General features: G+C 28.3%; 1 protein-coding gene across 1 annotated transcript in view; it reads left to right on the top strand.

The window, feature by feature from the left end:
* Nucleotides 1–16,514, top strand: part of LOC111630437 (LIM domain-containing protein jub-like) — a 25,780-nt gene extending 9,266 nt beyond the window's left edge. The window contains exons 3-7 of the mRNA XM_023374539.1: nucleotides 3,247–3,309; nucleotides 6,071–6,201; nucleotides 6,284–6,335; nucleotides 9,172–9,240; nucleotides 15,520–16,514. Coding sequence (XP_023230307.1) covers nucleotides 3,247–3,309; nucleotides 6,071–6,201; nucleotides 6,284–6,335; nucleotides 9,172–9,240; nucleotides 15,520–15,669 — 465 coding nt within the window. The 3' untranslated portion in view covers nucleotides 15,670–16,514. The remainder of the gene's footprint in view (nucleotides 1–3,246; nucleotides 3,310–6,070; nucleotides 6,202–6,283; nucleotides 6,336–9,171; nucleotides 9,241–15,519) is intronic.
* Nucleotides 16,515–18,415: the final 1,901 nt, after the last annotated feature.

Below are 18,415 nucleotides of genomic sequence, written 5' to 3'. Positions count from 1 at the left end.
TATATCGCCGCAATCCCACAGTATACAAGTTACTGAGAAATGATAAAAAGAATGACAACCAGATCGCTACCTCCGGTATTTACTCCATACCAATCAAAGACCGTCGCTTTGATTCAGATAGTGTTTATATAGGTGCTACTTTGAGAAGCTTGGAACAAAGAATCAAAGAACATAAATACTCGATTAGAAAGAACAACGATAGCACCGTTTTAGTATCTTATGCCAACCAGCAAGGAATTGAGGTCATATGGGACCAAGCTTCCATCATTAGACCCACGTCTAACAAGCACTCCATCAAACATCTCGAAAAACTGGAGATTTATAAAGCCCAAGGGAAAACTACTTGTATCAATCATAGGGACGCCCACTCTCTATCCACAGCATGGAAATCATTCTATGAAGATAACCTGTAATTTTTACGAAACATTAATTTTTAATGAGAAACTGTTGAGCTCTTTATTTTTATTTATTTATTTATTTATGTACAGTATTTATTTACTTTTAGTCTTATATCCCTAACTTTTTGTATTTATTCCGTTAAGTGCTCATCATTACGCATGCGCAGTTATTATTTTTTCGTAAATTTAATTTTTGTTTTATTTTTAATGTTCTTTCAACTGATGAAGATTGCTAAAGACGATCGAAAACGTTTTTATATTATTAAATTATTTGCTGGAATTTATAAAAAAGGTGATATTTTATGTATTTTTCATTTTTTGATTGCCAATAGCATAAACCTGAAACTGTATGTGGCAAATGTGTGTATAGTGGATCCTACTGTATTAAAACTTGTTCATGTCACAATGGCTAAACATGTGACATATAAATATTTATCAATGTGCAAGATAATATAATTATGATAATATTTAAAACATCATCATGCATAAGCTGAATGAAATGAAACCAGTGTAAATAATAATTAAAGGAGCAATGTTTGATGTGTGCCTTTGATGGTTATTAGAGACCATACATCCCAGATTGATGTGCTGGTCTTCAACTTTCTTAATGAGTATGTTCTCATTCAAAGCTATAATTAAGTTTTCTGAAGTATACAGAGTGACATCCTTTGAGTGGTGCATCAGATCTGCATCTTTCCAGTTTACTAGCACTTTTTATTAATTAGTAACTCTTCTGCTAAAGTAGTTAAGTCTTCCATATTTAATGTCTTCCTTGTGTTCTTTGCATTAATCTGAAAGTTTTCTGTAAATACACTGTTTTATACTATTACTTGTGTTTCTCGTTCAGGCATTCTATAAATTCCACTTTGGCAATTTCTTTATCCTTAATTAATTGACTTCTTTATAACTGTTAGTGTTTGTGTTCAATATTTGAGATGTTGTTATTAGTATAATATAGCAGTTTCCTTATCTGATGTTTCATTACACAGTCAACTCTGAGCTAAAAATATTAAAAGGAAAATTCTATAAGTAAACAATTTATAAGTTAAAGTAACCCTGTTTGTTCCAAAACACAAGAGTAGTGATGCTAGCAATTTGGATGTGCAAAAGAGATGATGTAAAATGAAACCTTTAAGTGAAAAGATGAATGTTTTTAACTTAATAAAGAAACAAAAAGACAAGTATGCTGAGTCCACATTCACATAACCTTTATTACACTATATAGTTATAATTGTTTTGTTTTATTATTAGTTATTTTTACATTTTTAATCTTTTAAATGTATGTACACAGATATATGTACAGTACAGGAAAACATAATTTTTATATGATTTGATACTATTTGCAGTTTCAGGCATTTACCATGGGATCTTGGAACATATATCTCCCATGGATAAGGAGGCAACTGTACAAAATATTTATAATACCAATTACATCATTCAAATGATATACAAAAGTTGCTGGTCCTCTGTTTATTTCCAAAATTATCTATAATTAAAATTAACATTGGATGACAACACATCTATTTACACCTATTTTATAGGAAGTTCACTTATCACCAAGTTCACAAGTCAAAATTACCATAAAATATAACCTAAGAAGTTTGCTGTGCTCTGTCCCACATTTAGGACAGAGAGAACATACTACACTTCAAATATGAGGAGGTAAAAGTAGTTTTGTCATTAATATATGTAGAAAATAATAGAAATCTACATAAACCATTAGATCATAATCTATTTGGTAAATAAAATTGCAAAAATTTACACAATAATCTCAAGAAAAAAACATGGAAGTCTAATGTCAGAGTCAGCAGTGACTTAATTTAAAATTTTTTCAAATAGTGGAGATAGAAATGCCTCAGAAAGAGAATTCAAAAAAGGTGTAATTTATTAGTAAATATATAGTTTCCAGTTAATACATGACAATTCAAAAATTGGATGCAAACAAATTTGAAGACTGGGACACCTCTGTAATGTTATATATGACATGAAAATATTGTATATAACATTAGAGAGAAAGTATTGACAGAAGTAATTATATATTTCTTTCCTGATGAATATAAAATATTTCTAACATGAAATTGTTTTCAAATCTCTCTGAACATACTTTTATTTATTTTTAAGGCTATATCTATAAAAACTAGCTTTCAAAAAACAAATTTGAGTATGTGTAATGAGCATTCTAGACATTTAAGTAGTGCATAGTTTAAAATAGGTTTAAAATTATAGTGCTAAAATAGCATTAAAATAACATAAAAATAAAAATAATTAAAAACAATGAATAGGAATATTTCAGCCATATGCTTCTCTTCAATTGCCTTTAACGTACAATTACAAATTGATTTATAACATTTAAAAATTTAAAAAAAAAAAAAAAAACAGAATTATCAGTATATATTTACCTTATTAAACTCTGGCATATATTTCTAAAAATTATTTACAATTTGACTTTTAAAGAAATATCTGTCAGAGTGTATTAATTAAGGTAAATATATACTTATTATAACTCTGTAATTTTTTAAAAATCAATTTGTAATTCTGTTAAAGACAACTGAAGAGGAGCATATAGCTCATCTTGCATGTACTGTACAGTACATGGGTAAATTAAGTTTTTTTATTGGTCAATAAAAGAGGATTTTAAAAAGGCCATGTATTGCTCAATCTTCAAATTGAAGACAACATAACCTAATAGTTATTTAAATAATTCTAATTAAATGCACAGTTCTACTGAATTTTATTCATTTTCAGAATAAAAAGTTAATATTGTTTACTTTAGAAATTGAAATTTAGTAGTAGTAATAAAATTGTTTGAAAACAACAGTAAGATAAGTAATGTGGATATTTCTTTTAGTATTCTGGCTTCCAACAGACAGCTGAAAAATGTGCAGTATGTAATCATCTTATTATGGAAATGGTATGTATATTTATATTTTATTTAACATATTCAGATGTTGTTACAAAAGGTTACTTTATATAACAATGTACAGTGTTATATAACAAAGTATATAATATATACATCTGCAGTGTACATTGTTGTATATAACATTGTATATGTAATTTATTGTCTCTCTATGTGTCAGATGAAATTTTTCAATATTTCTTACTCTGTTTTGTAATTCTGTTAGTTTGCCAGCTGCAATGCAAAAACATAAATAAATAAAAATATTGATAAAATTAATGGGAAATTCATGATTTTTTTAATTCATTAAGAATAAATCATAGTCTAACTCAGGAGTGGCCATCAGTTTTTGCCCCAGGGCTGAATTGGAAAGAAAACTTTTTCCACGGGCCAAACCAGAGGCTGCCTTATCAAGATTTTGAGGTGGTGCGAGATATCATTGTGGTGTCACTTCGTGGAGATTAAATTGTAGATAGAGATTACAGATACATTTTTCACATTATCATGCTTTATCAACATTCTATGCTGTACCTAAGAGATTTGTAATGGAGGAACTCTAAACGTACAGTGAGTTGTTGACCTTTTTTTTTTTCTTTTAGGCGTCAGAATTTTTCATCGACCTATTCAGACTTGAGTAGCTAATATTGAAAGATTAATCACAGACCACATTAATTCATTAGACGGGCCGTATGTTGGCCAAGCCTGGTCTAACTTGTTGTTGAGGATATTAACAGCAAATTATGTGTATTCTGCATAATAGGATTGAATAGGAGAAATGGAGACATTGAAGTTAGAATGGTGATCAACACAAACTTTTACATCTAATGCAATAGTGCAACATGCCCAGCACTGTAAATTATACATGCCCATGGCTTTGATTTTGTCATCCCATTCAGGATGATGAAATCAAAACCATCAGGACCATTTGGAATCATCATCCTAATGGGATGATGATTCCAATTGGTCATTGTTCAGGTAAAGGACTGGTCAACATGACGATTAAAAGCAGTGAATCCTATGGGATAAAAATTACAAGTGCAGTAATCAGTAGTGGGCTGTTCAATGGTATAGTTAGCACACCCTTGTCCCCCTTCTCATGAGACCAAATCCTATCTTAGCTCCAATGAAAGATAGCAGCACAGTTTAAATTAGAAAGTCATAGAGAATCTCAATATCTGTACAAAATGTTTTTGTCCAGTTAAAATACTCAAAGAGAAAGCTAGACACCACTTTTTTTTTTTAAAGAAGGTTTTCTTGTATAAGTGGGACCACAATAGTTCTATTTAATAGCAATGTAAATTGAGATGAACCTGTAAGTGAATACACTATTTTTCTTATACTGTAATTCATAAAAGAAAGTTTAAAATGATAACATGTATTAAAAATGATTTGTTTCTATTTCCTTTTATCATTTAGCTTTAATGTGCAAAAAACTATTCATATTAAAATGTAACTACAAAAAACACGTTTTTAATAATTCTATGGCAATATGAATGAACTGTAATAAAATCATTGATTCATTAAAATGCTTGATAATGCATGCATTGTCTTCAACAATGCATGCATTATCAAGCACTGTCACAACATAAGAACATATCTGAACACTCGGCACTGGAAATTCATAAATCAATAATAAAAGGAAATAACATCAACTTTAAAGATCAGCCTCTATCTAAAACATGACAATATTTTTGTAAAAAACAATTACCTCCCACCGATTGACAAAAAACAAGGATTATAACTGTGCATTATATCAATATTTAATTTTATTTTAAGTTTACATAATTTTTAAAAACTCATTACCAATATTTCTTTTTTATTTTTATTTTATTTCTTAATACGTTATGTATTCATTTATTGGTTTGTTCCAATTTTTAAACTAATATGTCCTTAAGATCTGTTTAAGATGGAAAATGTTAGTTGCTAGTAAAAAATATACAACTGGAGATACATAGGTTTTGGAGAATGTTTTTATAACACATTTTGTGTTATAAAAAACATTCACCAAAACCTTTGTATCTCCAGTTGTATATTCCTTAAAATTATTGCACATATGAGCTGTATAATAAGTTGTTGTTATATATGATTAAATTCACTAAGGTATAAAAAAAAACACTTAAAAGTGATACCATATAAATCCTTTATATTCATAATTTTTCATCTGAAATTGTTATGGCTGTCTGTTTTAACAAACTGTTTGGTTATCTGAGATAGCATTGGTCAACATTACCATGTATTTTCAGATTCTACTATATGTAATTTACATGCAGTATATAATATATATTATATACTATATATATTATAAATAATTTTGTAGATTATGGAATAAAAGATTCAGAATTGGTATTAAAATGCCAATGTGAAAAGTATATTGGTTGATTCAAATCAGCCAATATATTTTCCAATGTTTACTTTTCTAAAAGTATATTGAATGGCTAAGAAAATTGGGTTTTATTAATTAATATGCAAAGAATCTAAATTTTCTTAATCAACTATCTGAGATGCAATAAGAGCTTAAGAAATGTTTTAAAGTTGATTTTAGAGACAAGCTATAGAATTGGTATGTCGTTTGCCAAGAAATCATTTAAATGTTGTAATGAATTGTGACAAATTTGCCAAATCATTATATAATTATTAAAATGCATTGAGTTTACATATTTCAATTAATTAAAATAACATGAATTCATTTTAATTAATTGAAATATGTAAACTCAAATAAAATTAGGAAATTTATAAAAACAAAGTTTCATAATGTGTTTTATATTGTATATTATAGATTTTACAGGCAATGGGTAAATCTTATCACCCTGGATGCTTTCGTTGCTGTATCTGTAATGAATGCTTAGATGGAGTTCCATTTACAATTGATATGGATAACAAGATTTATTGTGTCAATGATTATCATAAGTAATTAATATTTTTATAAATTTAAAAATTATAAAACTTTTATGTTTGAAATTTTTTAATCTCATTTTAATAATATTTTAAGGATGTTTGCACCAAAATGTGCAGCATGTGGAAAAGCTATTATTCCAGTTGAGGTAAGACAATTTTAATTAAAATTACTCTCTTAAAAATCAAGATGAGAACTAAATTTTTTAATTGAAATTCCATATAATTAAGATAAAGAATGAATAAAATAAAAGAATTAAATTTGAAAGTAATTATAAATTTTGTATGTACATTCCTCATTTAATGACTGAGTTCCATTCCTACAAGTAGGTTGTTAAGCAACTTAGTTGCTAAATGAGGAACTTAATCATTTTAATTTATTATGGATAAAGAAAAGGTGTAAAAGAAACCTAAACTTGATAATTTTGTTTTAATTTTCTCCTCTTACATATTACAAAACATAAAAACATAATCAGTGAAAATTATAAAAATTATGTGACAAAAAATTAAATTTGTTCATAAAAAAGTAAGCACTTAAAACCTTGAAATCTGGCATTATTTTAGCTTCTTTGTGTATGTAGGACCTTTTAGGCATTTTTTTTCCCAAAAAAGTCCAGTTTCACTCACATTGAAGATTTGTTCTGGCAGTAACCATCTTCTTTGATAATTTAATCAAATTGGTCAGAAAATTTTTCTTCTGCTTCTACATCTGCACTTGCCACCTCACTATTGATGGTCTGATTATACAGGTTGAATTTCCAACAAAACTGTTGAAACCATTCATGGTTTGCCATAACTATATCCATCAATTATTTATCTTTGTATGCCTTCAAAATCTCAAGATACTGTATGCCTTGGCTTGAATTATTAAAAGGTTTATCAGCAGTTTTTTTAATCTGGTTGTTAAATCAGATTGCCAGTAATTTCTCCATTTCATTAATGAGGCCTTTGCTGCCTAGTTGTTATGTCTTTAAATCCTGCCAGTTTTCACTTTCTCTTTCACACTATCTTTATTCTTCAGTATCATTGAAATAGTCAAATGCACCAAGTCTCCTGCTATCACTTTAAGTTTTTAACCAGTTTCATAATCATTTTCATCTCAAGGTTGATATCTGTACTTTGATCCTTGGCATTTCCTACAGGAAATAATGCTCTTCATTTTTTCCAGCATCTTGTACTATAGGGTGTACAATAAAGTATATGAATTTATAAACAAAATATGTCATTTTGGAGATTGTGAATGCTTCATTGACTGATTGCAGGAACAATACTAAGACTGAGGAAGGGGGGCTTCCCATGTTGGAGAGCTGGTCATAAGTCTGAGCAGTCATTAAGTGAGGAGTGTGACTGTATAATTAATTCTTATATATGCATACACAGTTGTAAAAACTGTTGTAAAATATACAATATAATTTATTTCAATAATATAATTTTAATAATAATAATTTTTTAAATATAATTTTTGTAGAGATTTTTATAAGTTCTATAAGTTATTACATCACAATATATATATATGAAGTCTTCATAAGTTTCAAGGAATAATATTAAAAACAAACTAAGGACTTTCTTTCAAGATCATTAAATAAAATTTCCTTAGTTTTGTACTTGTTTCTTTTCTAAAATGTAGTTTCATACTAAAAATTTTTAAAAATTTAAGATAAGTTAGTTTGTTGCAAATAATTCTAGTCAAAAAGGAAAAACAACTAATCTACCTCCAAATAATCAGTTCTGTAGTATAAAAGTGAACTATTGTTTATTGTTTTGTCTTTCATTTTATATATATAAAACAATAGTTCACTTTTATACTAGAGAACTGATTATATATATAATTTTGTATGAAAATATATTTTTTGGATTATTTAATGATTCATCTTGTCAAGTTTTGTTGTCTCTAAGCATTGTTAGGTCACTAACTGTATGCAATTTTAAGGGATGGACAAGGAGTTGAGAGAATTGTATGTGGGTGTGATTTGGACACTGAATCAGGCTTGCCATTTACATTTTGATCCTGTTTAATTGAGGAAAAAGTATGCTTACAAGAGTTTTGTTAATTTTGCCTATAAGGGATTCAACTTTGATTGTTCAGTTGGAAAGAGAAAGTCCAGGGAAAGTGAATGTTGCTTAGGTCATTGATGATCGGTCCCTCAGTGATTGATTTACATGTTATGGGTCAATTGCCCCAGAGCTCTTTTCGTCTAGTGAAAATAAATAAGATGAGAAGTTAAGATCAGTTAAGGTGTTTGTCCACCAAAGTACAACAAAGGAAAATTACAAATTAATTTTAAATTAAATCATGAAATTTTTTATATGACAGAAATGACATAGCATAAAATTGATTATGTAATTAGCTAAGTTTTTTATTTTTTGTAAGTGAATAAAGTGTACAATAAATCTGACTTATGGAACCTGTAACCAATGCGTGTCACTTTTTCTTTCAACAACCAAACGTTTTCATAACCCCTTCTGGGTTCTTCATCAAGATAACAGCTGGATCAAATTGATCGGTTACAGGTTCCTTAAGTCAGATTTATTGTATTGTATACAACCCGATGTGCAGTTGATATTATATATAAAGTGAATAAAGTGTTTTTAATAAAAAATTTATATAATAGTGTACAAAATGGGTCTAAATAGACTTGACCAAATATTACATAATGGAAAGGGGAAATGCAGAGACGTTAATAAGTCAGGGAATAAAGTCATAATTGGTCAGGGATAGTCAGAGAATCACAGATGGAATTACCTGTACAGACCCTGTATGTATGTTTGTTCACATTTCTTTTAAAGAAATAAGGATCAAAAATAGTGTTCTCTTGAATACCTGTCCATACCCATAACCTCATTTGACAACACTGTATATGTTAAAAATACAAATATAATAAATGTTTATGAATTAAATTTCTATAGCATTCATATTGCAATGAACAAATTTTAAAAAAGTATAGTACCAGAAGCTGAAAGTTTTATTTGAATTGTTTATTTTAGGGTACAGATGAAACAGTACGTGTTGTATCAATGGATAAAGACTTTCATGTTGATTGTTATATCTGTGAGGTATGTATTTTTATGTAGATTTTATGAGTAAGCATATAGTCTATAAAAATACCAAACATCTTTAGAATTCTTATGATAGGATGACTGATTAAATTGAAACATATACTGTATTATACAAGGATATATTGTAAATAATGCCAAATCTTAAGAGCATTTTTTGTCTTACAAGTTCTTATTGGTTAGAAGTTATATTTTATGGTAAAAGTGATTAATCCGGTGGTTATACATCATCACCAACAATTTTGGTAAATGTGATAAATTTATTTCATATATTGCAAATTTAATCACATTTATCAAATATTAAGCATAATTGCCAGTCTAGGATGGTAAATTTGATGTGTAGCTCACAAAGAATAGATCATATTAACAAGGCATTAAGTGTAATCTTTATGAAGCAATGTTTGGTTCACCCTTAAAAGTTTGACTGGAGACAACATCCCTTCCTAATGATGCTATAGCAGATGTTTATGTTGAAAAGAAAGCTACAAGAGTTGAGTCACTAGATCAAAATCAAAGTCAAAATTAGAAGAACCCAATGATGAATGCTATCACTTGGAAAAAAAGGAGAGATGTTTTTCACAATTACCAGAAACAAGTTTGTGCTGTGACAGACAATTTCTTCCAGTAGAAAATGTACCAAATATCACTCCATTTCTTAGGGAGTGTGCAATTTTCGGGAGGTTAGAGGTAACAAACATGCTCATATAAAGGAAAATGTAATTCAACAAAATACAAGTAACCAATGTAATTCAACCAAATTATGTAACCAAAATGTCATAATAGTTTTTATGTTTGAATAAGCAGTAAGAATAATTACTGTTCTATATTTTTTCCCAACAAATCTTTTGATATTTTTGTACACACAATTCTAAAATTAAACTGAAACAGCTTTATTTTAGTTTTTTTACGTTCATTATATTGTTCTAATTTTAATAAAACAAAAATTATTTTTTATTCTTTAAAATCCATGTTTACTTTATTAAAACAACACAAGATGGAAAATTTTATATTTATCAAATTTATGAACTACATTTTGGAAATTATGCAAAAATTGGTTTAAAAACAATAAATTTGTGATATGTATCAAACTTACAAAATTTATTTTGGAATTATACATAATTGCAGTAAAAGTGAGAAATTTAGTGAAATTTATCAAATTCACCAAGATGATTATGCATAATCACCAGTTAATCACTTTTACCATAACACGTACACCCTTTATGAATGTGTTATGTATGATGTGTTGAATTTCAGAAGCCAATATTTCCATGATAAATGATTTCGAAAAAAATAGGAAAAGGCTGCATAAAGTCTGAACTACAATAAAATTCTGGTATCTTTTTTTGTTAGTAAGCACAAGTATGTGTACAGTTGTGATATTAGACAGATAAAATCACCTGCTACTAGAAATACATGAATTTAAAAAATTAGATATGGACCTGTCAAGTTTTGAAGTTCCATTGTGGATGTGTCACTTTTGAGTCTGATTACACTGTTGTTCCATGGAACAAGTTTATGAATATGAAACACTAGTTCAGTCCAACAAACATTTTTTTTATTTAATTTCTCAGAATACTTAAGGTTTTGTGCATTGAATAGATGTGTTAAATGCAGCTCAAATTGTGAACAAACACACTTGTTTGTGCTAGAACACACAAACTCAATAACTGTCTTGATTCAAAACTATGTATTAGTGTATGCAGGGGAGATGTCTGTTTTGGTAGTGCAGGTGGAAATGTTGGGTTTTGGAATTACAAAAGAGCATGTTGAGCCTATATTTGTCGAATATTGAAAACTGGGGTCAACTTTAACTACTAATAGCAGGGATGGCAAACCTATGGCACACGTGCCTAAAGTGGCACTATAGAGAAATTATCTGGCACGTAACATATCATATGATTTCGATTGATCATCTGTCTTTTTCAATCATCCTTTTCTCAATAAGCTTTTTTTTTTACATTTATTGTAATTAAAGCATATTCGTATAATTTCTTTAAACATTGTTATTCGAAGCTTAAAACTTTGGCACACATAAACATCTTTAAAGCTAAGTGTACTTACTATATGGCACACGGGTTCAGAAAGGTTAGCCACCCCTGACTTATAGTATTGATATATAGCAGTGTATAATATTCTTTCTTTCACCAGTTGTTTGAAGATATCTAAAGATGAACTTACATTAGTCAATAATTAATAAAGTTTTCAAGAGAAAATTAACTTGAAATTAAATTTTTTCTAGTGTAAACAAATTTTCAGATTTATTTAATTGTTTAGTAATAAAAAAATGACTTACTAAAAATGTTGTCGTTTTGGTCTAATTTGGTTTATTACAATATATTAGTGTATTACTATGTGTACTGACATTTTTTATAATTTAATATTACAACTCCTGGTAAAAAGTATTTGAACATGATATAAGAAAATAAAGGTTGGTGTATTGTTAGGAACTGTAAATTATGCTTGGAAAAAGTTTAAAGATGCAGGAGACATAAAAAAGTTGTGTCAAAGGTAATGTCCTAAAAACTAGCAAGTCTCAAGATCACCTATTGAAAAAAATATGTTTAACACATTGACTGCCATAATGATAAAAATTTTTGCAATCTCTGAGACCAGGCATTTTATTAATTTAATAATTTGAGAAATATAACAAGTTAACAACAGTCATACTCAATATTGCAGTTTTTTTTTAAATAAGATTTTGAAATGTGAAGCAAGCATGCCTTGCACGGCCTAGATAAGATAATTTTTATGTTAGTGCTATGTGATGCACACGTACCCTGCAGTTATGTATGTTTGAATCTGAATATTCTAGGAAGAAGCTTTCATTGTACACTACATATTTGTTCAGTTTGTGTTGTTTGCTTGTATTGGTAACTACAGGTGTCTAAAAACAAGTGAAAAATGCTTTTAGACACCTTCGTGAAAGATCTTCTAAATCTGATGGTTCAAGAAGACATATATGCTTTCCAAAAGGCTGAAGAAACAAATTTGCTTCACAAATTTGAAATTGGAAAGATTCTAATATTCAAGAAATGAAAATATTTTTGGGAATGCAGTTCTGGATTGGATTAGTTCAAATGCCAAAGCTGGTATGTTATTAGTCTAATAATGTCCTTTATTCTAACAAGGTAAAATCAATTGTCCTAAAACCAATTTGAGCTTTTGTGCAATTGGCATTTCTCTGACAATGAAAGTGGAAATATTTTGAATAGGCTTTTCAAAACAAAACCCCTTATAGATTATATAAGTCAAAAAATTCAAGATGCTGTAATACCTTCATGTAATGTCTGTAGATGAAACTAGTGCCTTTTTGAGAACATTTGACTTTTCTACAATATATAAAAAATAAAAGACACAAATGGAGTAAAACTTTTCAAACTTTGTATTGAAGAAGGTTATACTTATGATTTTAAAACATACTGTGGGAGAGAAAGAAATAATTCCTTTGACCATTGTGCCAACATCTATTGTTATGGGATACTATATTTGTTGATAATTATTACACCAGCATTGAACTTGCCCATAAATTATTGGACAGACAAACTCATTTTATAGGCACACTGAGAAAAAAATCAGAAGAGCAATCCAAAAGGTGTAGGAAAAAAAACTGAAAAAAGGGAAGTTATTGCTAAAGAAAGTAGCTCTGGAGTAGTGATACTAAAGTGATGTGTTTTTGTTTTGTTGATTGTTTATTGTTTGTATATGTATTTATTTATTTATTTGACACTTGAAAAAGGCCAATGGCCACAGTGTTATTTAGTTAAAAAAATGTGATAAACGCAAAGTTTTGATGTAACAAAACATATAAATAGCGTGGTTTCTGTCACATTGAAAAATGGAAGTGAAAAATGAAAGCTAATAGTTATCAGAGACTGTAAGCAAAGTAAAAGTTTCATTGATCTATCTGATCAAATAAAAGCCTGTGCTTCTTGTTTCAAGCATTCTATCAAATGATACCACAAATTAGTTATTGAAATTCTACTGGGGTCAACAATCATGAATGCATTTATATTGTACCAAGAGGTTATTGGTAAAAATATCAGTATTACTCAATTTAGAGAAGATATTACCGAGGACTTGCTTCAAATAACTCTAGAAGTAAAGTAAACTTCAGCAGAAAAACATTTCAATTAAGAAGTAAATACCACAAGTAGACAAAGATATGTAGCTTGCTATAAAAACATGTCTGAGCAATATGGTAGGAAATATGCAACCTCAAAGGCCACTATGTCTCATTATAAGTACAGTACAATCAGTGTGATAAATTTTATTGCAAACCCTGTTTCACTAGATTTCATACATGGACATTATAAATATGTTTAGAAGTGTCATTGTTATTTTTTAATTTTTTTACTAATGTTCTCTCACCAGTATATTTTGCTTATTTTTTAAATTATAATAAAGTTTTAGTCTCCAAAACTGTCACATTTATTTATTTATTTATTGAACAAGATATAAATACAGTACAACAGAATAAAACGAATATGATGAAAAATTTATATTTATTTTTATTCTCATTATTAGGACTTAAGAATTCCAGTTATAGCTGGAACCAACACAAATAGAATGTTCACTAGATTGCCTACTTTTGTTTCACAAAGCATTTCTATTCTAACTTGAGTTATGAGCATTGCAAGTCACTTATGTTTCATGCGGCAATCAATGTGTTAAAACAATGAAAAATGCCTTCTGAATAATTAAATATGAAATGGAAGAAAAATGGGATTTTCATTTTCAAAGCCAAAACAAAACTCTTTCTGACCAAGAAACGAAAAAAAATTTGTTTAACATGGTCAAGACAGCACTAAAATTAGGCTATAGCAGACTGCAAAAGGATTATTTTTTTAGATGAGAGTCATATATGCATTGGATAGGGTGAGAATGCAGGAAATTTTGTTTGGAGATGTCCAGATGAGAAATTTAAGGAAGATTGCCTGAATACAAACACTAAGTTTCCAACAAGTTTAATAATTTGGGGCTACGTGTCAGCTGTTGGATCTGGAAATATGTTTATTCTTAATAAGGCTGTAATATTAGGAGTGTATGACGAAATTTTAGAATTATTTTTGATTCCAACAATCGAAGATCACTTTGGTGATGTTGATGCTGTTTTTCAGGATGATAATACTATATGCCATAAAGCAAACAAAATAAAGAAGTTTTAAAGTCTAAGGGCCTGCAAATAGCCCAGATTTAAAACTCTTGAAAATTTATGAACAAAGTTGAAAATGCTGGTTGATGAAAGGATGCCAACTAATAAAGATCAACTTAATAAAGCCATTAAAATTAGCTGGAGTAAAATTACTCCTTCAATGAATTAATTTTGACACTGCCAAGATGCATAAAAGCTGTAATAAAAGATTAAGAGACCAACAAAATTATTATATTCTGTTATTTTGCATCCTTTCGTTATTATTATTGTTGTTGTTGTTGTTCAAATCCTTTTTTGAGAAAATGATTTGGTTTATTCATTTGAAATTAGAGTGACTAACACTAACACAATGAACAAAATGTGCATTTTGGTTTTGAATGTAACTATTTTTTTTTCTTACATCATGTTCAAATACATTTTTCCAGGGGTTATATATTGAGTTATTGTTAAATTTTTTAATGGAGAAAGGAAAGATCAAAAAAGATAAAGAATAACAAAGAAAAGATATCTGAGTTTTTCAAATTATTTCAGCACATTAGATCATAAAAATGCACACAATTGAACCTTAAACATGAAATTCCAGAAAATTCAACACATTAGTTTTTGCTTTATCATGTTTAGTTTTTCCATTAAAGCATTTTTCAAATTATTTCAGCACATTAGATCATAAAAATGCACACAATTGAACCTTAAACATGAAATTCCAGAAAATTCAACACATTAGTTTTTGCTTTATCATGTTTAGTTTTTCCATTAAAGCATTTTTCAAATTATTTCAGCACATTAGATCATAAAAATGCACACAATTGAACCTTAAACATGAAATTCCAGAAAATTCAACACATTAGTTTTTGCTTTATCATGTTTAGTTTTTCCATTAAAGCATTTTTCAAATTATTTCAGCACATTAGATCATAAAAATGCACACAATTGAACCTTAAACATGAAATTCCAGAAAATTCAACACATTAGTTTTTGCTTTATCATGTTTAGTTTTTCCATTAAAGCATTACTTTTGAAGTTAGTTATTTATGGAATAGTTAATTATTGTTAAATTTTTATCAAAAATTTTTATTGTCATTATCATTAAAATCATTTGTAAAATTTACTTTTTTTTTTAATTACAGGATTGTGGAATGCAGTTGACTGATGAACCAGATAAAAGATGTTATCCATTTGAGAATCATCTGTTATGTCACAGTTGTCATATTAGAAGGCTTGAAGTAATGGGTCAGAATTTGGAAATTCATATGCCATTGCAAGTGGGCGATCTTTAATGAAAAACTGAAATATTAAGCAAAAATATATAATTTCTTATTATACTTTTATATATGTATGTGAATAACTGTCTTATAAAAGAAATAGAATGTGTTCCATAATCACATATATTTTAATAAGCAATCAAAGTGATGATAATTATTGTTTCCATGTTGTTAAATTCGTTGTGAATGTCATTGATACTCTATACTTGTGACCTTATTGTAGTAATCTTTAAGAAATGATATAACTAATAGAAAATTTAAATTGGCTATTATTTGATAAGAATTTAACAATACAAAGATTTTAGGGCATAATGTAGGTCACAATTTTTTAATTTCAGTAGAATTTTGTGAGCTGTTTTATTATAAAATGTAATTAAAAAAACATGAAAATTGATTCTAGTCGATTGTATAATGGAGCGCTGGCTGCTCTAGACAGCAATCGACAAAAACAACAGATGGATCAAATTTTTTAAAATATTTTAATTATTATAAATATTTTCTGGAAATATTTGATACAGAGATATATTATTCTTCTATATAAATATATATGTATATCTTTATAAATAAATATATATTATTTTTAATATTCTATATTCACCAAAAGCAACAATAGTTAGATGGTGTGATATTACAGCTCTGTGATAAACTTATGTGTAATTTTCCAAACCTTTATTATTCAGTACTTTAAAATTTTATTGTAAAGAAATTAGTTTTTTAGCAGATGGTTTTAAAATATTTTCATTGAGAATTGTTTGACAATCAAAACTTTACTATAATTTATCCAGTAATTAAAATGCCTTGCTAAAACATAGTTGATATATCCATCATCTCAATTTATCTTTTATATTCATTCTTGAGAAAATCCTAAAAATACATGTTTTATTTAAAGTAACAGAATACACCATTACTTAAAGAAAAGGATAATTTCAGTATCAATTTATTCCTCAGTGGCTTTTTCAAACTCTATGTTTCACTTTAGAGTAAGAAACATAAATTCCAAAAAATCAGTTTAAGGAACAAGATGACCATTAATATCAGTCCAGAAATCTTACTGTTATTATTACCATATGCTACTATTGGTCAANATTGTTTTGTCTTTCATTTTATATATATAAAACAATAGTTCACTTTTATACTAGAGAACTGATTATATATATAATTTTGTATGAAAATATATTTTTTGGATTATTTAATGATTCATCTTGTCAAGTTTTGTTGTCTCTAAGCATTGTTAGGTCACTAACTGTATGCAATTTTAAGGGATGGACAAGGAGTTGAGAGAATTGTATGTGGGTGTGATTTGGACACTGAATCAGGCTTGCCATTTACATTTTGATCCTGTTTAATTGAGGAAAAAGTATGCTTACAAGAGTTTTGTTAATTTTGCCTATAAGGGATTCAACTTTGATTGTTCAGTTGGAAAGAGAAAGTCCAGGGAAAGTGAATGTTGCTTAGGTCATTGATGATCGGTCCCTCAGTGATTGATTTACATGTTATGGGTCAATTGCCCCAGAGCTCTTTTCGTCTAGTGAAAATAAATAAGATGAGAAGTTAAGATCAGTTAAGGTGTTTGTCCACCAAAGTACAACAAAGGAAAATTACAAATTAATTTTAAATTAAATCATGAAATTTTTTATATGACAGAAATGACATAGCATAAAATTGATTATGTAATTAGCTAAGTTTTTTATTTTTTGTAAGTGAATAAAGTGTACAATAAATCTGACTTATGGAACCTGTAACCAATGCGTGTCACTTTTTCTTTCAACAACCAAACGTTTTCATAACCCCTTCTGGGTTCTTCATCAAGATAACAGCTGGATCAAATTGATCGGTTACAGGTTCCTTAAGTCAGATTTATTGTATTGTATACAACCCGATGTGCAGTTGATATTATATATAAAGTGAATAAAGTGTTTTTAATAAAAAATTTATATAATAGTGTACAAAATGGGCTTAAATAGACTTGGCTAAATATTACATAATGGAAAGGGGAAATGCAGAGACGTTAATAAGTCAGGGAATCAAACATGGAATTACCTGTACCGACCCTGCAGAAGAAAATTTCTTCTAGGAAGAGTCTTACTCAACTTTGTAGCTTTCTTTTAAATTATAGTGTACAAAATGGGTCTAAATAGACTTGACCAAATATTACATAATGGAAAGGGGAAATGCAGAGACGTTAATAAGTCAGGGAATAAAGTCATAATTGGTCAGGGATAGTCAGAGAATCACAGATGGAATTACCTGTACAGACCCTGTATGTATGTTTGTTCACATTTCTTTTAAAGAAATAAGGATCAAAAATAGTGTTCTCTTGAATACCTGTCCATACCCATAACCTCATTTGACAACACTGTATATGTTAAAAATACAAATATAATAAATGTTTATGAATTAAATTTCTATAGCATTCATATTGCAATGAACAAATTTTAAAAAAGTATAGTACCAGAAGCTGAAAGTTTTATTTGAATTGTTTATTTTAGGGTACAGATGAAACAGTACGTGTTGTATCAATGGATAAAGACTTTCATGTTGATTGTTATATCTGTGAGGTATGTATTTTTATGTAGATTTTATGAGTAAGCATATAGTCTATAAAAATACCAAACATCTTTAGAATTCTTATGATAGGATGACTGATTAAATTGAAACATATACTGTATTATACAAGGATATATTGTAAATAATGCCAAATCTTAAGAGCATTTTTTGTCTTACAAGTTCTTATTGGTTAGAAGTTATATTTTATGGTAAA

Source organism: Centruroides sculpturatus, unplaced genomic scaffold (assembly GCF_000671375.1).
Source record: "Centruroides sculpturatus isolate CEXI.00-Female unplaced genomic scaffold, Cexi_2.0 scaffold383, whole genome shotgun sequence".
NCBI classification, from domain to species: Eukaryota; Metazoa; Arthropoda; class Arachnida; order Scorpiones; family Buthidae; genus Centruroides; species Centruroides sculpturatus.
Note: the sequence above shows the minus strand (reverse complement) of the source record. Positions and strands in the feature narration are given on the sequence as shown.